Raw genomic sequence first — 17772 nt, 5'->3', positions numbered from 1 at the left:
TGGGGGTGGGGAACAAGAAAGAGGAGGGAATTGGATCCCTGTACATTGAAAGAGAGTCTTGCTGCATATTCCCTGGAATTCCCAGGCTTTTTCCATCCAAATTTCTGAAATGTGCCCACCTAGTTCAGAGTAAAAGCAAAAACGATTGCCTATCCTTCTTAAAAATACTGTGTTTTGCACACAAACATTCATTGCTTTAAGAACATTAAAAAATGACAGCCTGAAGTGCTTAAAATGTGTATGGACACGATGCGCCACATGTATACACACAGACATGCATGTGCCCGAGCACTGTATATACACACATACAAGCATGGAGCGTTCCATGAACCGGATTGAACTTGATACCCAACAGTGTACAACTACTGTACATCCAGTATGAAATGTCCTGTTTCATGGATGTCAAAGGAGTCAAAAAACCCAACTTCTCAGGTCATCCAAGCCTGAACACAATCCACCTTACTCAACCCTGAACCCAACCCCTGACTCATTGATGGCGAATGAGACCAACCACAGACAGACTGTTTAAAGGCTCACACAAATGTCTTTGGTGTATGTGTCTATTTTTTAAGGTACAAAATAATAATAATAATTATAATTATAATAATAAAAATAGCTATTTTGTGTGCTGTAGCAGTTCTTTTATAGCTCACATTAAGTGCAGCTCTGAACCCCACCCCACCCCCACCCAAAGAAAATACTTGTTAAATAAGGATTAGACAGGTCGAACACCATTGTAGTGCAAATAGTAAACGATAAAAAAAAAACAACATTTACAAAATATAGAAATGTTTGGATCCAACAGATGGACAAACATATTCCTTTCAAGTATCTCTCCTTGAAGAAAATAAAAATTAATCAGGTTACTTCCAATACAAAAAAGTCTCTCTTTTTGTTCTCTCTCAGGTAAACAGTTTCAAACCTATTAGGTTGCATAGTTCTAAGATCAAAAGCACCTTAACGAAATGTAACTTGGTTTTCTTTTTTCCTTGATCTTTCACGCTTCCCATTCTTTCAATTTTTTTTTCATGTTGGTTTTTGTTTTGTTGCGGAAGTGGTGCAGGAAAAGAAGGTGTGACCACCTGCATGCTAGAGTTCTATTACCAGAGTATGTGTGTTGGGGGGGGGAGGGGATGTGGAAATGCCTCTGTGTGTGTGTTTGGTGTGTGTCCGTGTGTCTGTACGGTGTGTGTGTCTGTGTGTGTCTGTGTGCAGTGTGTGTGTCCGTGTGTGTGGTGGGGTATGTGTGTCTTTGTGTGTGTGCATGGGCTGATATACACAGAGAGAGGGTCACACAGACATACCTTACGACCTGGGTTACTGGGTGGGAAAGTGCCTATAACTGGCGCTTTCAAACTCATGGCTTTCTAGATGCTATTTGGGTTGTGCCGGCCCACATTACTGCGGGCCAGACAAGTTGACTTCGAGGCTCATACCAAAAGGGAACCGAAAGGGAGAGGACAATATTCCCGTCTGAGCACATGCTGTCACCCCTTGGATGCTGGAGGAAGAAGTGAAGGGTACCCCGTTCTCCCTCTCCCCCGCAATTCCCATCTCCTTCACCATTTCATCTCTGAGCCCTGGCTAAGGAATTTCTCCACATTTTCCTTCATCTGCTTCAGGTTTTGTTTTTAGTTTATTTTTTTTTTAATTTCTATTTTTCTGGTTGTTTCAGTCAGAAACCTTAAACATGTCTTCATGTCACCACTGTCTTCTCTGGACCAACTTGCTCCCATCCCCCCTGGGCTGGGCGCTCTATGAGCACCCACACTCTTCCACGATCATGTTTTGGATGTCCTTTTTGATGATGTTCTGCCCGTCATCATAGTACAACATGGACATGGGTCTCAGCTTGGTGGGCACACAGCACGACTTGAGGTTGGCAAAGGGGCTGTGACCCCGCATGCGGTAGTGGTTGATGACCGTTGAGTGAAAGGAGAGGGATGAGCCCGACGTGCCTGCTATGTGGCTGGGGCACTCACCCTCGCAGTAGTTGGCATGATAGCCGGAGGGAGCGATGATCCAGTCATTCCAGCCAATGTCCTTGAAACTAACAAAGAACTGTTTCTTACAGCAGATGTTGACCTTGCCGTCACATTCCAAGCCCCGCCGCCGGCGCCGGTGAGGGTGGTCTTCAGACTGGCGGGCCTGCAGCATGAGGAAAGGTCTGTGCGACTGCTCCTTCTCCTCGTCCCCTCCTGCCCCTCCTTCTCCGTCCCTCTTCTTGCCTTCTGCCTCCTCTTCTCTCTTCTTCTTCTTGCCCAGGAGCACCAGGCTGGCGCCGGTCTCATGGCACTGATCACAGGCAATCCGAATGTCCAGGGAGCTCTTGCCCTGGTCCAGCAACCGCTGGATGCAGCTGGAGACAGGGAAGATGTGCCAGGTGCTCTTCCGAGCATCCACCACCTTCTCCGATATCAACACTTCATTCCTCTCCCCCATTAAGCCCACTTCCTCGGCCTCCTCCCCTGCGTCCAAGCTGCCCTGCAGGTGCTTCTGCTGTTGAAAGAGACGGATGGTGACTTTGGTCCGGGTCCTGTTGGCCTTGGGGACTTTCAGGAAGAGCCAGATTTCTGCTCTCTCCACCACGGACAGGTCACTGCCTTCTTTGGAAATCTCAAAGTGCAGCGTCTTCCTGGCTGTGCCTGAAGAGGAAACACAGCACAAGAGAGAACAGGGAAACCGTTAGTTCAGGGGTTGGTGGCAAATCCCTAATCACAGGTGAGCATGGGGGCCTCTGTTACAGACCATCTCCAACTGGACTCTCCACGGATCCTAAGGATGGTTTTGACATTTCTACATGGTTGAAGAAAAATAGGATGCTATGACATGTGAAAATTATATGAAATTTAAATTTCAGTGCCCATAAAGTTTCAATGGACCACAGCTAGGCTCATTTCTTTATAGGTTGTCTGCAGCTGCTTTTGCACTAGAACTTGGATTTGAGTAGCCGTGACAGAGATCACAAAGCTTAAGTGATTTACTCTCTGGCCCTTTCCAGAGAAAGTTGTCAACTCTTGCTCTCGAAAAAAGAGAGCCTGGATCTCAGTGTGTCTGGGAGCCTGGGTCTGTTGACTCACTGCTTGACCTCAGTTTCACCTTCTATAAAATGGGAGTGATGTAGTGACATTTGACTCCTAGGTTTGGAAGGACTCAGTGGGATAACATAGATGAAGACACATCATAAGCTCTAGCAAGCTGTGAGAATACTATTATCCCCAACACAAATACGCAAACACCCCCACTGTGTAAGTCTGCGTGGTGTGTACCCCGAGAACTAGCCTCCTCCTCCAGGGCCACAACCTGCTTCACTCCCCAAAACTCCTTTCCCAGGTCACTGAAACAGCCTTTTCTTTTATGTGCAAGCAGCCAGGCCAGCATGGAGTTAGGCCCCTCTCCCATCATTTCTCCATTTTAAGCAGGTGAAGGGATCTTTCCCAAAGGTGTATCTGTTTGTGTCACTTGTTCCTTCCAATCCTTTACTGAGTTCCTGTTGCCCTCAGTATAAAACAAAAACTGCACAGAACTCTGCCCAAGCTGCACCTACCTTCCAATTCAGCTCTCTCCCACTGTCCCATCCTCGTGGTCCAGCCACGCAGCGTGAGCATCTCATACAATCTCTCACCTCCAGGCAGTGACACTTGCTGTTCTTTCTGCCCAGAAGCCTCCTGCTCCCCAAACACCATCCTCAGTGGCTTCCCTTATTAAGGTTTCAGTTTTCAGATGGGATGCCCCTCTTCCTCTAGAAGGCTTCTCTGACATCTCCACCACCCCCCTCCTGCCAGTCAAGCTTAGGAAGCCCCAGGTCTGAGGTCCTGTCTATCTCATTCACTGTCATAGCCCAAAATTTAGCAGAAAGTAGGCAATGACTTGCTTCCTCATTAACAAATGGAGGCACCCTTAGCATTGAGTTAGATTAAGAGATCCATCTCCTACCCCCTGCATGCCCGAGTTTTGCGTCCTTCCCTTTTGAATGAAGCTTAATGAGCTCACATATAGCAACTGCTGCTAATAAGAGAGGAAATTCCTACATTGGTGAGGCAGTAGGATTCAGGGACCACTCAGTTCTTGCCTAACTCTAAAATTAGAAAGTCACCCATTTCCTTCTCTTGCTACAAGCACCTGTATTCCTGCAACAACATTTGCTGTAAGGAGTGGGTGTCTAGACTAGAATTCTTTGATTAATCAAATAGGTACCCCTCACTTCCCCTGCTTGGTGGTATGTAAAACATGCCCTCTTTTCTCTACCACAACTTGCTGTGTACCTGGTTCCAACTGTTCGAGTACATATATCCCTAGTCCAAATCTGACAACCATCTTAGAAAGTTCATCTTAGAACTCGAAACCCCCTGGGGGGGTCTCCCTGCCTGGATTTCTATAGCTAACGGAAATCCAGCCATACTTATCACTCTCAGCCCTGAGATGTTTACGGTACTATAAATTTTAGGCACGGTTTCAAGTTCTCTGCAGTAGAAAGCAGGCTATTCTGTGCATGGCGAGCTGTAGATTCTGTTCTTAATTTAACACGCTCTGCGCAGTGTGACTGTGCTAGTGGTAAATTCACTGAGGCCTGAGCCGAGAAGATTTGTATAGGAAAGGTTCTCTGGCATCGCTGTATAAACTTGGGAGGACGCCGGCCCTGATGGCGGTGGTGGTGGTGAGGGACACTCCTTTGCCTCTGACCTCGCATCTCTGGCAGGAGTTGAAATGAATCGTGAAGTTAGGTTTATGATGAGATCACCAGAGCAGGGAGAAGTTAGAGGAGGAAACTGTCTTTTTTTAGGAAGCATGATGACTTTTTTTTCAAAACGGGAATCCAGTATTCTCCTTTGCTAAAAATTGGTGGGGTTTGGGGGTGGTGGCTGTTACTGTTTGTCTTTTAAGAAAGCAAAAGAGTTCAGGAGCTAGAGCTTCATCATTTAAATTTAAAAAGACCATCAGCTGTAGAATTTGAGCAGTAGGGTCCTCCCAAGACCAGAGGAAAAGGCTGCCAGAAGCTGCCCCAGGCTCTGCGAATTTGCCTGGAGGAGTGTGTGGTCCCCTCCAGCTCGGGCACATCCGTCCTGCCCTGCGGAGGATGTTAACAAGATCCCCGCTGTTCTCCCTTCTGCCTCCTCACAGGCCAGCTTCTGAAACCCGAAACCGCACAGGGTGCCACTCTAAAGACAGAGAGCTAGTAGCTGCTAAATTAGAGAAACCAGAGGCCACAAGGTTCTGTTTTGTTTTTCTAGGAAAGAGCGTGAAACGGGAGAATCTGACTGTCCCCAGGCTGGGAGAGCTCTCTGGGTTTCAGGTAACTCATTCCCACAGGCTCTGCTCTTCTGTAACCCATGTTTGACTGGGGTGGGGGTGGGAGGCTGAGGGTGAAGGTAGATGGTCTCCGGGTAAAGGGAGGGTCCAGGTGGCAGTGCGGACCCACACACATTGGACTTTCCTTGAATAAAATCCAGAGAAGTCCACAGATGCTGGGAGGAGGTGGTGAGATGCTAATTGGCGGATTTGTACAAGCCACAGCGCATGCAAATCGCCTTTGGAGGGTCAGTGAGGCTGAGGCCCCTTGCTTCCACGAACAGCCCCCCATTTTACAAGAGCTGGTTTCTAGCGCACGAGGTAGCCCCACCCCTTCTTCACAGGCAGCTGTACTGGGAAGCAAATGATTTAGTGTTCCTGAGAGAGGATTGTACAAAGAGAGTACTCATTAGAGGGGGCTCAATCTGTCAGGTGCTGTTATATTAGGATCAGAGAGTCATCATAAAATGACTTTCATCCCGGTCCTGGCTGATAATGAACCGCACGGCGTCACCTGCGTGCTGGGAAGAGGCACAGTGCCGAAATATGCGTCAGTTTAATGATCTGAGCAGAAAGACTCGGTTCCCTGTGTTTGCCTCCATTGCCTGCCTGCTGGATCTCTCCCCTATATTTCTGACATTTGGATTTTCCCCCTACTAATTGACATGCCTGTCGCCTCCTTCTCCTGGTGTCCATTTCTGGAACTGCTCTTTGTATATTGCATGATATTTTATCAGGGAAAAAAAATAAAACAGATCCAATTTCATGAAAATGCGGTTGCCATAATGCTCAGGAGAACAGGGGGAAGAGAGAGATTCGAGGCTTCCTAATGTCTACCTTACATGCAGGTACATTTTCAAGTTCTATTGTATTCTGACTTATTAAGCAGTGCATATTTTTTTTTCTTTTACATCGAGCTTTCATTGCAGAAGGGGGTGGGGAGAATGAGACAGCTAGATGCTGGATGGAATTCATGTTTACCAGGGCTGTAGGTTTCAGAAAGATATTACAACTCTCAAATTTCTTAGGCATGAAAAGTATAAGTAGTCACTCGATTATATTTGCTTTGTCTGTGTTTTACCTGAGACAGATGGCTATACTGCAGTGACGCGTGCTCCAGTCCTCAAATCTCTACGCACAGCAATTTGAAAAACGGAAGGAGGTTGCCTAAGGCTGAGGCGTTTAAGATCAATTACTAGACAGTTTCAGGTTTGACTTAAATATCTCCTGCTATAAAATCTCGGAGTCGAAGTCTTCCCATAGTGCTTTGTGATACAGCTTTAGTTCACACAGGTGTGCACTGGGTTCCTACACTATTACCTACCTATCTAGATATAACTGGTGGCTTTGCTAACCTTTCATTACCTACTCTCTGATAATATTCTGTTCATCCTCTGTGCTATTTCTTCCCTCCCGAGGCTTGTGAGCAAGGCTTGTATCACAGCCTGCTCTGCCTGAGTAATTCACTAAGAAAGTCCCACGCAAACCCATGTGGGTGATAATATTTCATCATGTAAACCTCTCTTGAGTTCAGTGGACACATATCAAAGGGAGAGAAAAAAAGTGCCTGAAGATGGGTAGGAGGGATGACTACTGCACCTTACAGGGAACACCTCAGAAATGTTGCCAGGCTGAAGGAGGAAAGACTTTGGAAAGCTGGAAGGCAAAACACCTGAAAGCATATTTTCCTTTGCTTTCATGCTTTCAGAATTTTTCAAGTGTTTTTAAGAGCTTACTCACGGAGGCAGGCATGCCAAGGGTTAAGCAGCCAAGCTCCTGGTTGTTCCCCTCCCCCACACTAGGATACAAAATGCTGCTCATCAACCCCAACCCCCATCTCCACCCCCAGCATCTCAGGTTCATGGGCACATGAACAATGCCAATGAAATAAGCAATATTAACACAGTGTTTCATTTTTGATATGTTTTGTTTCCCTCACCAGGGTTCTGCTCAAAGTATGTTGCCCTTCTCCATGTGGGTAATAATTAAGTCCCTAAGGTTAATGTAAAGAGCCTTGCTGTTCATGGAGAAGTTAAACTCACCATGGGTGGGGGGGGGGGAAGCCTCGCTGTAAAACGCATCTATGACTTTAATTCTCTATTCTTCACCAAGGTTCCCCTGTGCCTAGACATGGTATAGTCAGTGGTAGGAGAATACAGAGCTATCTTTGAAGGCCTGTGTGTTCCCTGAAGCACTAATTTTGCATTTGGACTGTTTCCAGGGGTTCCTGCAAAAAAGCAGCCCGTGAGGCCTTAAAGGTTATGCCTCCTTTAACCTACAGGAGAAGGTCTTGCCTGTAGCACAACTACAAGTTTGGTTATAAATGATCTTGATTGATTTTTTTAGCCTTAATATCTTCTCTTAGGATCTGCTATTGAATTGTAAATGCTCAGCCACATTCTTGCGTCTTTCATTTAAAGGGTAATGAGAAAGGCTAAATATTTAGAGAGAAAGGGATTTTAGTTTCCTAAAAGAAGCAGAAAAAAAATTCTGAAGGTTCAACCCACAGTCTTCCAGAGACTTCTTTCAAAGTTCCCGAGAACATTTATACTTTGGATTTTGGAGCTAGGAACCAGTCGGGTATGAAACATTCTGAACTATAGCTAAGAGATTGTGCCTGAGTATATTTTAGCAGAAGAGGGGCCAAGACAAATACGTATTTTCACGACAAGTGCCTGGGAAGGTAGGATTCCCGGTTCTCCAAATATAAAACCTGAATTTCTACCCTGACCCTCCCCCACCCCCCACTCCAGTGCACCTCCTCCACTGGCGCAAACCACTAATCCATCTCTTTTCACACCTTTTCTCCGCCATTTCCCTCTCCCCTCTCGGTTCAGAAACAAACACATGCTCCAAAGCCATGCACTCTGTTCCCACAAGGTGTTAAATAAATAGACATTCTCCTCCCTGTTCGAAGTCACTTGTCTTTTGTCGCTGGTGAAAACTGTCGATAAGACAGACCAACTAGGCAACCACATCAGGGGAGACAGAAGAAGTTTTTTTGTAAAAGCCCAAGCGGCCGTCTTAGGGAGAGATGTGTGAGCAAATCAGTATTGCTGATGATTCATGGTCACATTTCTCCCCGCTCTGCTTTGTTTGCTTCTGAAATTTATCATTCCTCTGTCTTCCATAGAGCTCCGGAATGTGCACATGTATCTCTAGAGTTCCCATTTCCTTTCCTTCCGTCTCATTTAATGTTACAGGTAGTCGTGTCCGTCCCAACCCATAAAATCCTAACTTTTCCTGCAGGATGAGAGGAAGGAGGGGGGACTTGGTGATCACCAAGATAAGGGCGAGACAGGCTGGGGCTTCCAGTAGGTGAAATTGTGTTTCCCTAGAAGATTAACTGGTTAAGGAGCAAAAGACTCTGGCATGCGCCCTCTTGTGGCCAATCATTTCCCATTATTCAGAGAATAAAGTGTGTAACCCCTCAAGACATCCTCCAGTGAGGGTGAATCCCCAGGCAAGTTCAGAAGACGGGCGTGGGGTGATGGGAGTCAACTCCACCTTGAGACGGCTTTCTTGGGGTGGAGGAAAATAGTCATCTCAGCAAGCCGCCTTCGACCCCTCTTTGGGAACATTTGTGTATATTTCTAACTCAAATCTTCTGTAACTAGGATCTTCCAAGGAAGGAGCTTTCTGTGTTGCTTTCAACACCACCTGGGCTATGTGAGCATTCTCTATTTCTTGGTGCTTCATTTGTCTTTCTTTTCCTAGCCTTTCTTTAACAAGTGCTATCAATTGCTAACTTCCTTATCAGAATCAGTGTATGAATTGAGCTGTCATATGGGGATTCAAGGATACATCGTTATGGTACTTTGACCAGCTATTGTCACACATAAAAAAAAAGAGAGAGAGAGAGAGAAAATAAGATAGAGCAGTCAAGAAGACCACTGATTTTGGCTTCAATGACAATTATGGTGATAGTTGGCTTGGCCCTAACTGGTCTCTTCCTCCTTTCCTTTAAGGTGTTAAAGTAAACAACAGAGGATTCTGTTGTCAGCCTTGCAAAGAATGCAGTCAGTCACCTTGGTGAGCAATCTGGGGTGACAGACTTAAAAAGAAAATCATTTTTGTTTGTGGGAATACCTTTCAGAGAGCCCAAGGGCAAGGCTTTGCTGCTTAGTGAATAGCAACTCGTATCAGCTTTACCAAGATGGGGTGCCTTCCACCTGAGCACAAGGGGACAGACTCAGTTCAAAAAGTTTCTGGCACTTGAGTGTTCGGAGTCCCTCATCTGCAGTGGCCGTGTCTTGGCCTTATTCAGCCGTCATGATGAGTAGAGGCAACAATTAAACATAAATCCCCAACTGAGGAATCTTGAGGCTGAAGGATGCATCTGTGGGTGAGCATCTGTGACATGCACACAGGTGACACTGACGGACTGGATTCTATGCTGTACAGAACAGTTTCTAAAGAAAAGAAAAACGATTGCCCTTTGCTACTCAAAAATCTTGACGTTTGCCGTCTTTCGAGTATTACTAAGGTTGAATTATTCCAAAAGCAACAAGACATTTTCATGTATTCACTACAATCATTCTGATGATAAATCTCTTTCCTGTGTTAGCAAAGGAGCAGCACAATACCCACATGGTACTTACTCTACTTGGAGAGCAGACTGTCCATAGGGCACGCATTTTTGTGAAATCATACTAAATCAACTTAAAGTTGGTGCGTGAAACTTCTCCATTGAGAAGAATGAGTAAGCGTCATAAATCTTTTCTAAGAATCCAACAGCTCACCCAAAGTCAAGTTGTAAACTCAACTAGGAGGAGTCTTCCGTTAACAGACCTTAAACTTTAGTTAACATGTGAGTCAAAGGAATCCACCTTTTCAAAAAGGAGCTCAATTTTCTTTCAAACTAAACACTTAACAGGAAAGATTTTTTTTTTTTAATGACAAGATTTCATATAACGGAGAAAAAGATTGGCACCGAGATGAAGGCCATCAGTAAGAAAGAATAAGAACGTAAAAAGTCAAATTCTTTCACTGCAGAATCCCTAAATGCCAAGAGAGTGAATTGCTACACAGGTGGAAGAAGTCAGAAAGCGGGCACATTGCTAACATCAGGTGTAATGCTAAAAGTGCCCAGAGGCATAGGTCTACTTAGTCATATGATGTGGGTAAAGCCAATTGAGGAAGAGCTACAATTAAGGCCATTCTGTGTGGCAATTGGTATATAAAAACATATAGAGTCCCTTAGTGGCAGGAGAAGGAGGAGCCCCTAGACCACTGGAATCCATTCCCCGCTCAGGACCCCGGGAAAGGTTGAGAAAAACTGGGTGGCAACTCCAAGACTCTAACCTGCCTTTTTTTCCGCTCTATAAGCTTCACAAGATAAAGTCAAAAGTATCATGTCCTTTGAGGCTGCATCAAAAAAAGAGCTATAGGAGAAGAAAGTCAGACCTTCTCGAAAAGAAAGAAGCTTCTGGTGAGAAGGCTGAACTGCCCACAGGACATCAGGGCTTTTCCTACCAGGGGAAGCCAGCAAGTTGGCAGGCTATCTTCTCCCCCCAAAAGGATGCCCAGGTCTCCCATGGTTTTCTTGAAAATATAACATCTGAGTCAACAGGTTTTCAGGATTGGAAACTCTGAGTGTTGCCTTAATTGTTTATACTGCTGAGGCAAACTTTTAAACAGCAATGCTGGGAGTCCCGGCACATACTTTACTGGCCATATGCTCCACCAAACAAAACAATGGCATTCCTTTCAAAGGCATTTGGCAAGGGATACAATTCTTTAGCCTGGCATTACCATGAAAGTAACATGAAATTAACACATCTGTGTGCCCCAGCAGTGTGCGGGGGGGCTTGTAGGCGGGCAAAAGGATTTAGGTCACCAAACTGTAAAAATAACCCGGCCCCCGGTCTCCAGCCCGCCCTTTTGACAGGTATTTTTTTCTTCAGCAACAGGTTAGCATGGTCCTGAGCCAACGATTAGAATCTATTTATTAAAGTTCTTCCTCTTAAGGATTGAGTGAGAGCTCAGCGTAGTATCTGAGAGCACTTTGTCAAGGTTGCATTCCTTGGCAGAGAGCTCCTAGTAACTTTACAGAGAACAAAACTCTTTTTTTTTTTTTTTTGATTCTGAGAGCAAAAATCAGTGTTCCGAAAGTGACTGCTGGTTCAATGTCATCTATTCCTTAGCCCCCCACCCCCCAAAGTTTCTCTCCACTGCCTAGAATGGGATGCTTTTACTTGCAGAGGCAGAGTTTCCAAAGGTAAATGACTGTCACTAATATGCCCTGCTTCTTGGATGTGGCCCCTGATTGGACTTTTTAAAGAAAAGGGGTTGTTTTTAAGACAATGACTTCATCTGTGTCAAACCACCCCGACCCCGCGCTCGCCGCCCCCCACCCCCCACCCCCACCCCCAGGAAAAACTTTGGCTGGGTCCGGAAGCCTCCAGGCTCCCACCCCCCAGCACCCGAAAATGCCCCGGCTTTCCTCCGGGCTGCCCTGAGCTGGTTTCCCCGGCAGGGCAGCAGGGCGAAGGAGCCTCTCTCAAATCGACCGGCTTCCTGCTCCAGATCGGGGCCGAGAGAGTCCTCCAGGGCGACGGGCTGAGTTGAACAAGTGTAAGCTAGCCATCTCCTGCCGGGGCTGAGCCCAGGACCCCCAGCTCTGTGCGGTCCTCTCCCCCTCCCCGCTGTCCGTCCGCTACCTTCCCCGAATAACTCATCCCAGGCAGGGTACAGCTGGAGGGCAAGAAGTTCCTCCGAGGACTGTCAGAGCAACGTGACACCCCCCCCCCCCGCACCCAGGGCCGGCACCCACCTGATTCCGCGAACGTGATGATCTCCGAGGTCTGCTCCATAAGTTCATTCATTTCTGCCCTCCTGCCGATGTCATCCTCTATCTCCACGTACCCGTTCTCCCCGACTTTGCCCACATGAAGCTTTCTGATCGCGTTCAGAAGCGCAGCCTTGGGTACCGGCTGGGTGACATCGGGTCTCTTCTTCAAGTGCAGCATGTTTAAAATGTGCTTCTTGACGGCCTCCACCATCTCCGGCTGAGGGTTGGGTACATCCTTTGGGAGGGTGGCCAGCGCACAGGACGGGCAGTCAGGGGCTGCACTGTGTCCCTCGGATCCCGGGGTCGGGGAACTCCTCACTATAATCCAGCAACTCGCCAACAGAAATCCTCTCAGCCAAAGCAAGGGCATCCTGGCAGCCAAAGTCGTTGAGACTGCCCTTTTCAAAGGCTCTGCTGTTCCTCCCCCCTCACGCACAGGTTTTTGTTTTTTTTGTTTTGTTTTGTTTTTTTTCCTTTTTGGTTTTTTTCTTTCTTTCTTTCTTTTCTTTTCTTTCTTTCTTTCTTTTTTTTTTTTTTTTTTCTTTCTCCTCTTCAGTCAATTCTCTGGAACAAGAACAAAAAGTTTTCTGTGAAGTTTTGTTTGCAGGTTCGCTCTCTGAATGCAGTCAGTGCTGTAGGTTTGTGGCTGTCAGGGAGGAGAGTTCTGACTGTCTCCGAGTAAGAGAGAAGGAGGGAGGGAAGGAGGGAGGGAGAGAGGGAGGGAGGGAGGGAGGGAGAGAGGGAGGGAGGGAGAGACAGTGTGGTGGGGGAGACAGACAGAGACAGAGAGAGGATGGGAGGGAAAGAGACAGGGAGAGAGGAGAGAGGGGGAGAGAATGGAGAGGGAGAGAAGGGGGAGAAGGAGAGGGGGAGGGAGGGAGGGAAGGAGGGAGAGAGGGAGAGAGGGAGAGAGAGAGGGGGAGAGAGAGAGAGAGAGAGAGAGAGGGAGAGAGAGCGCGATTGGCCCTAAGTGAGTGAGTGAATGGGAGAGGGAGGGAGTTTGTCTGTGAGTAAAGGCTGTGATGAGGAAGGGGAGGGACAGCTCTTTCTGACAGGCTGCCTGCCTTCTGCTCACTGCTTCCTCACACACACCTCTCTTCAAATATCACCATTCTCCTCAGGAGTCCTACTTTCCCCTCTGACAGAAATTCTCCTGGTTTGCTTCTACATCTACTTCTTCTTCTTCTCTTTTCCCCCTTTCTTTCTCTGCCAGTCCCCTTGCTTCACCTTCTTCCTCTTTTGGAGGGGAATACAAAGCCCCAATCAACTGCCTGTCTCCATCAACAGGGAGGACCAGACGGAAACAGCCTGCCCCCAGCGCCCCTCCATCCTGCCCGGCCACAGCCTGGAAGGTGGGGCTCAAGGTCCCGGGAGAGAGGTGGGTGGGCAGGTGGTGGAGATCGGGAAGAGGGGTCGCCCGGCCGCTGGGGCCAGCTCAATTGTTCTGGCCAGAGGGAATCCTGCAGACCCTTCTTTTCCCCCATTCATTCACATTTCAGTGTTCAGGGCCGTCAACACTGGCAGGCGATCAGAGGGGAGCCCAATAGAACTTTTGTTTGGGGTCATATAATACACTCTATTTTCCCAACTGCAAGATGCAGCCCGGCATTGGAAGATCCACAAGCGGGCAGATAGCGTGGTCCATGCTCATGTCATGTGAAGCTCTGTCCCCTCTCTTTAGCCACCGCCCCCTCCTACCTGGCACACACACTCCCAGATGACAGCTCACCACCCGCTGGCCCTGACTTCACAGATAAAATGCAAAATTCCTTTGGCCTTTCCCACATTATTTTATACCAATAGTGCTCTCCTGTGACTCAAGTAACTGGTCCTAGGGGGAACGAATCTCTAAAATATACTGGCAAATTATTTTCTCTGTCATGTGGTAGTTTGTTCAGCCTGCCCCGTAGCCCCATCCTGGACCAGTCTGTTCTTGAACTGGCCTCTTGCTGGTTTCTTTTTCTCTCAAAGGAGCAGCACAGATGAAATCATCATGGATTTCAGTGTTCACAGAAAAAGACAAATGTGAATTTTTAAACAATGCCTCTCTGCGTTTTTTTTTATTCTCCCCCCCCCACCCTCCCCCTTTTTCATTTTCTGTCTTATTGCTTTTATCTTGCAGAAGTATCTTTAAGAGGTCCATCTGTTAAAGCTTTCCTTCCCTCTCGGTTTCTTTCCCACACATAAGCCCTCTCAGTTTCTGTAGATACAGTCAGCTTATATCTGACACCTAGTGTGTTTAGAGCATTATAGTTAAGTAATGCACTTTGGGTGGGAAAAGTTAGTAAATAGCATTACTACAAGCAGAAGAGCTGAGGGCAAGGAGAGGAGGGTGAGACCAGTGTGATACTGAGTTAAAATTACAGTTTGCACAGGTAACAATGCTTTTCTGAATTGGATACCCTGTCCCCCTTTCCTAAAGCATCTGCCTGTGAGACTTTCTCTGTTACCTGCCACCTTTGGGATTTCTACATCCAGGAACATCAATTACTCTGCTATTATTGTTAAGATTTTGTCAACACTCCCTAAAGAGTCTAATTTTTTTAAGTGGGGGGTGGTGAAAGAGAATGGGGGGGGGGCATTTGTGTTAATCATTGCTTAATAAAATATCTTTGAAATAGAAGACTTACAACATAATCTACCTATTTGGCATCACATATGCAGAACCCAAAGCATTTTGTAGTCCAATTAAGTTTTACAAGACAGGCTGAACTAGAACTCAAAGTTTAATGACTCCAAACAACTTGAGGGTCCCAATAGCTGCATTTAGATAAGTGCAACTCATCATTTGGACCCTCTCTGTATGTGAGTTTGTGTGTGTCCCCTGAATTTACTGTTCGTAAATATAACTTAAAGAATCAGCTTTCTCTTTGCCACAGGTCCTTGTATAGAGGTGCTGAATTGGGTTGTAGAAACACATAATCTATTTGCATGCTCTCTTATTAAAAGCTCTATTAACTTGCTTGAGTATAGAAAAACGTACAGATCACAAGCTGCATGGAAGTGCCAATAAGTTGTAAAAGTCCTGCTCACCATCCTGACTGTGAATGTGGAAAGAGCTCAGAAGTAAGAGTGAAAAAGCATTACCTTTCCGGTCCTCTCTCTTTCACCAGCAGCCTCTTGTCTCATGTGGTAAGAGCTGTCCGAGTTCCTCTTCATGGTATTGGCACTGAGGAGTTTTATACTGTACTACTTATTTGTACAGTCACACACTGGTACCAGTCAAGCAGAGGAGGGCTGGGGCTTTGTTTGGGATTGGTTAGAATCAGCATGACATCAGCAGATGACTGGTTTTTCCAGTGTGAGACATATTTCATAACTCATTATCTAATGGAAAGCCTTTCTTGGCTGCTGTGACACTACTGGGTGATCACTGAGCCAGTGAAAAACTTCTGACTGATTGGACTCCTCTTTAGAAAAATCCTGGAGTCCAACAGCTCGGTCTCACTGAGGATCCGACTTTCCACTTTTCTTGGACCAATTGCGCACACACTTCTCATTATATTCAGACTCGGTTTTATATCCTCACATAAAACATCTGTTACTTCACGAAGTTGCCTCTATTTACAAAGTATTTTATTGTCTCTAACAGGGAAGAAAAATTCACAGTGCTCTCCACAGAGATTCTGATTTTACTTTTTTAAACAAGATCGTTCAGGGAGGGGAAAAATAGGAAGATATGTATACCTATATGAGATGATCTCCCCTCCTCTGACTTACACTATTATTTTACATCTTAAATAACTTAATTTTTTAAAATAAGATATTGTACTGAGAGAAAGAAAAGGAAAATATGTATACCTATGGGATGATGGTCCCCCTCTGCTGACTTACACTATTATTTTACAACTTGAAATTGAATGCCTGCTTTATAAATCATTTATCACCAAGAACTTTGGAAATAGTCATTCTCTGCTAGTGTACTTTATATGTATCCTTCCCAAGTCTTTAGGATCCCAATCTAACTAGCAATATATATATCTATATACCTCCTACGTCATTCTTCTTTATCAGAACTTCAAGTCCTATGATTTCTAAACTGTTACAAATATAATGGGAGATGAATGAAAAGAAGTGAACATTTCTTGAAACAGGAGTTAAGTTGGTCAGGGTGTTTTGCGGGAGGGAGAGGGCATTCTTAGCAAGTTGGGGAAGTAACACCAGAGAAAGGACTCCTCAGATAAGAAAGCTGGGGAAGGGTTGTTTGAAGGAGTATAGCTGAAGCCTAAGCCGGGTACTCATGACAAGTTGAATAAAATGTGCAAAATTGGGAGCTAATGAAAGCCATATGACCAGATATGTTGTTTTGTATGCAGGATTTAACATGCATAAAATAAACTTTTCACTGTGCCCACAAGCAAAATATAGAGGCTCTGGCCTCCCGATGTATAGTTTAAGCAGGTTCCTTTAGGACACCAGAAGTCTGTCTCAGGGGGTTCTGTCTTGGCTAAACACAGAGAAAGTGTGGGTGCTGAGCTGTATATTGGGGTGGAGGGGGAATATTCTAAGAATTGCGTATGCAGAGATGAAGCAGGAAATAAAATCGTTAGGTTGTAGAGGAACAGAGGGAATCTGAGAAGGAAAGGTAGAAACAGGATCAGTGTTGGTTAACTCCAAAGCTGCCCATCAGTTTTGAATTGAATGGACACAACCCCTCTATAAAAGGAACCTCCCCATCCTTTTGGGATGAGCACTCTGGGACAGCAGTGGCCTGCCGGGCGGGGGGATATAAACTCACCCCTCCCCCACATGTGAACCCAAGTGTCCTGGACCACCATGCTTATGAGTTTGGGGGCACAGACCCCTGGATGAGACCCTCGTTCCACTGCTGACTAACCAGATAACCTCAGTCCTCAGTGTCCTCATCTGTAAAGTGGGATCCACAATGCTTCACTCCAGGATCCAGCACGGTGCTCAGAAGATAGTAGGTGATATGATTTCTGAGCCGCCCCGGTGCTTCTCTCTGAACATCTGTGTCACAGGAATCTGCAGCACCCCGACCAGGGGAGCCACCCTCTCTCGGGTGACTCAGATCCCGTTGGCCACGGATGCCACCGAAGTGCCCACCTGCCTAGGTCAGCCTACCAGCTGTGATGTCATTTTCCACCTGAATCCCCAATCTCAGAGCTTAGCCACGCTGGAGATGCCTCCTCACTCAGTGGAAATGAGGTGGGGGTGGTAGGGGAAGCAGGCAGGTTAAAATAACTTCTGTCGGCTCTTCTGGATGGGGGAATGATCTTTTCCCTGCCGGACTCCAGGGCCCAGGGGCGCAGAGCTAGTCCGCCCAGCTCCCGACCAGCATCTCCTGTTCCTTCCTCGGCTTGGTTTCTCTTTCACTTCCTGCCCCCTCCCCCCGCAGCTCCCCCTCCCCCGGCCCTGCGGTCCCGCTGCTCGGCCTGCTACTGTACCTTGAGCAACACCTGCTGGCAGCTCCCGGGGATCACGCCGGATCGCGGGCGCTGCTCGAGCCCGGCTCTCGGGGCTGGAGTCCGGGCCAAGCCGTGCGCAAGCGGCTGCCTCTATTTTTACCCGGAGCACCAGCAAGGGCAACTTCTTTTAAGAGCAGCTCTTGATTTTTTCCCCCCTTTTGGCAGCTAGAGAATTCAGAGAGGGAGGGGGAGAAAAATCACTGATCAGTGAGTGCAGCGGGGAATCTCTGAACCCAGCCATCAGGGACAGGGTTGAAAGCA

General features: G+C 46.7%; 1 protein-coding gene across 3 annotated transcripts; it reads right to left on the bottom strand.

Moving 5' to 3' along the window:
• Positions 1–1662: 1662 nt before the first annotated feature.
• Positions 1663–17556, bottom strand: INHBA (inhibin subunit beta A). Of its 3 annotated transcripts, none has more exons than XM_057731945.1 (3): positions 17491–17556; positions 12065–12646; positions 1663–2645 (listed from the first exon to the last, which is right to left on the bottom strand). In XM_057731945.1, exons 2-3 carry the CDS (start codon positions 12450–12452, stop codon positions 1756–1758), a joined length of 1278 nt encoding a protein of 425 aa, XP_057587928.1. In that variant the 5' UTR covers positions 12453–12646; positions 17491–17556; the 3' UTR covers positions 1663–1755. The 3 variants fall into 3 exon arrangements, with proteins under 3 accessions (XP_057587928.1, XP_057587930.1, XP_057587929.1); XM_057731947.1 differs by lacking the exon at positions 17491–17556 and adding an exon at positions 15170–15239; XM_057731946.1 differs by lacking the exon at positions 17491–17556 and having other exon boundaries at positions 12065–12755.
• Positions 17557–17772: the final 216 nt, after the last annotated feature.

The sequence above is a fragment of the Hippopotamus amphibius genome, chromosome 4 (genome assembly GCF_030028045.1).
Source record: "Hippopotamus amphibius kiboko isolate mHipAmp2 chromosome 4, mHipAmp2.hap2, whole genome shotgun sequence".
Taxonomy (NCBI): Eukaryota; Metazoa; Chordata; class Mammalia; order Artiodactyla; family Hippopotamidae; genus Hippopotamus; species Hippopotamus amphibius.
This window is presented reverse-complemented; position numbering and strand designations above follow the sequence as displayed.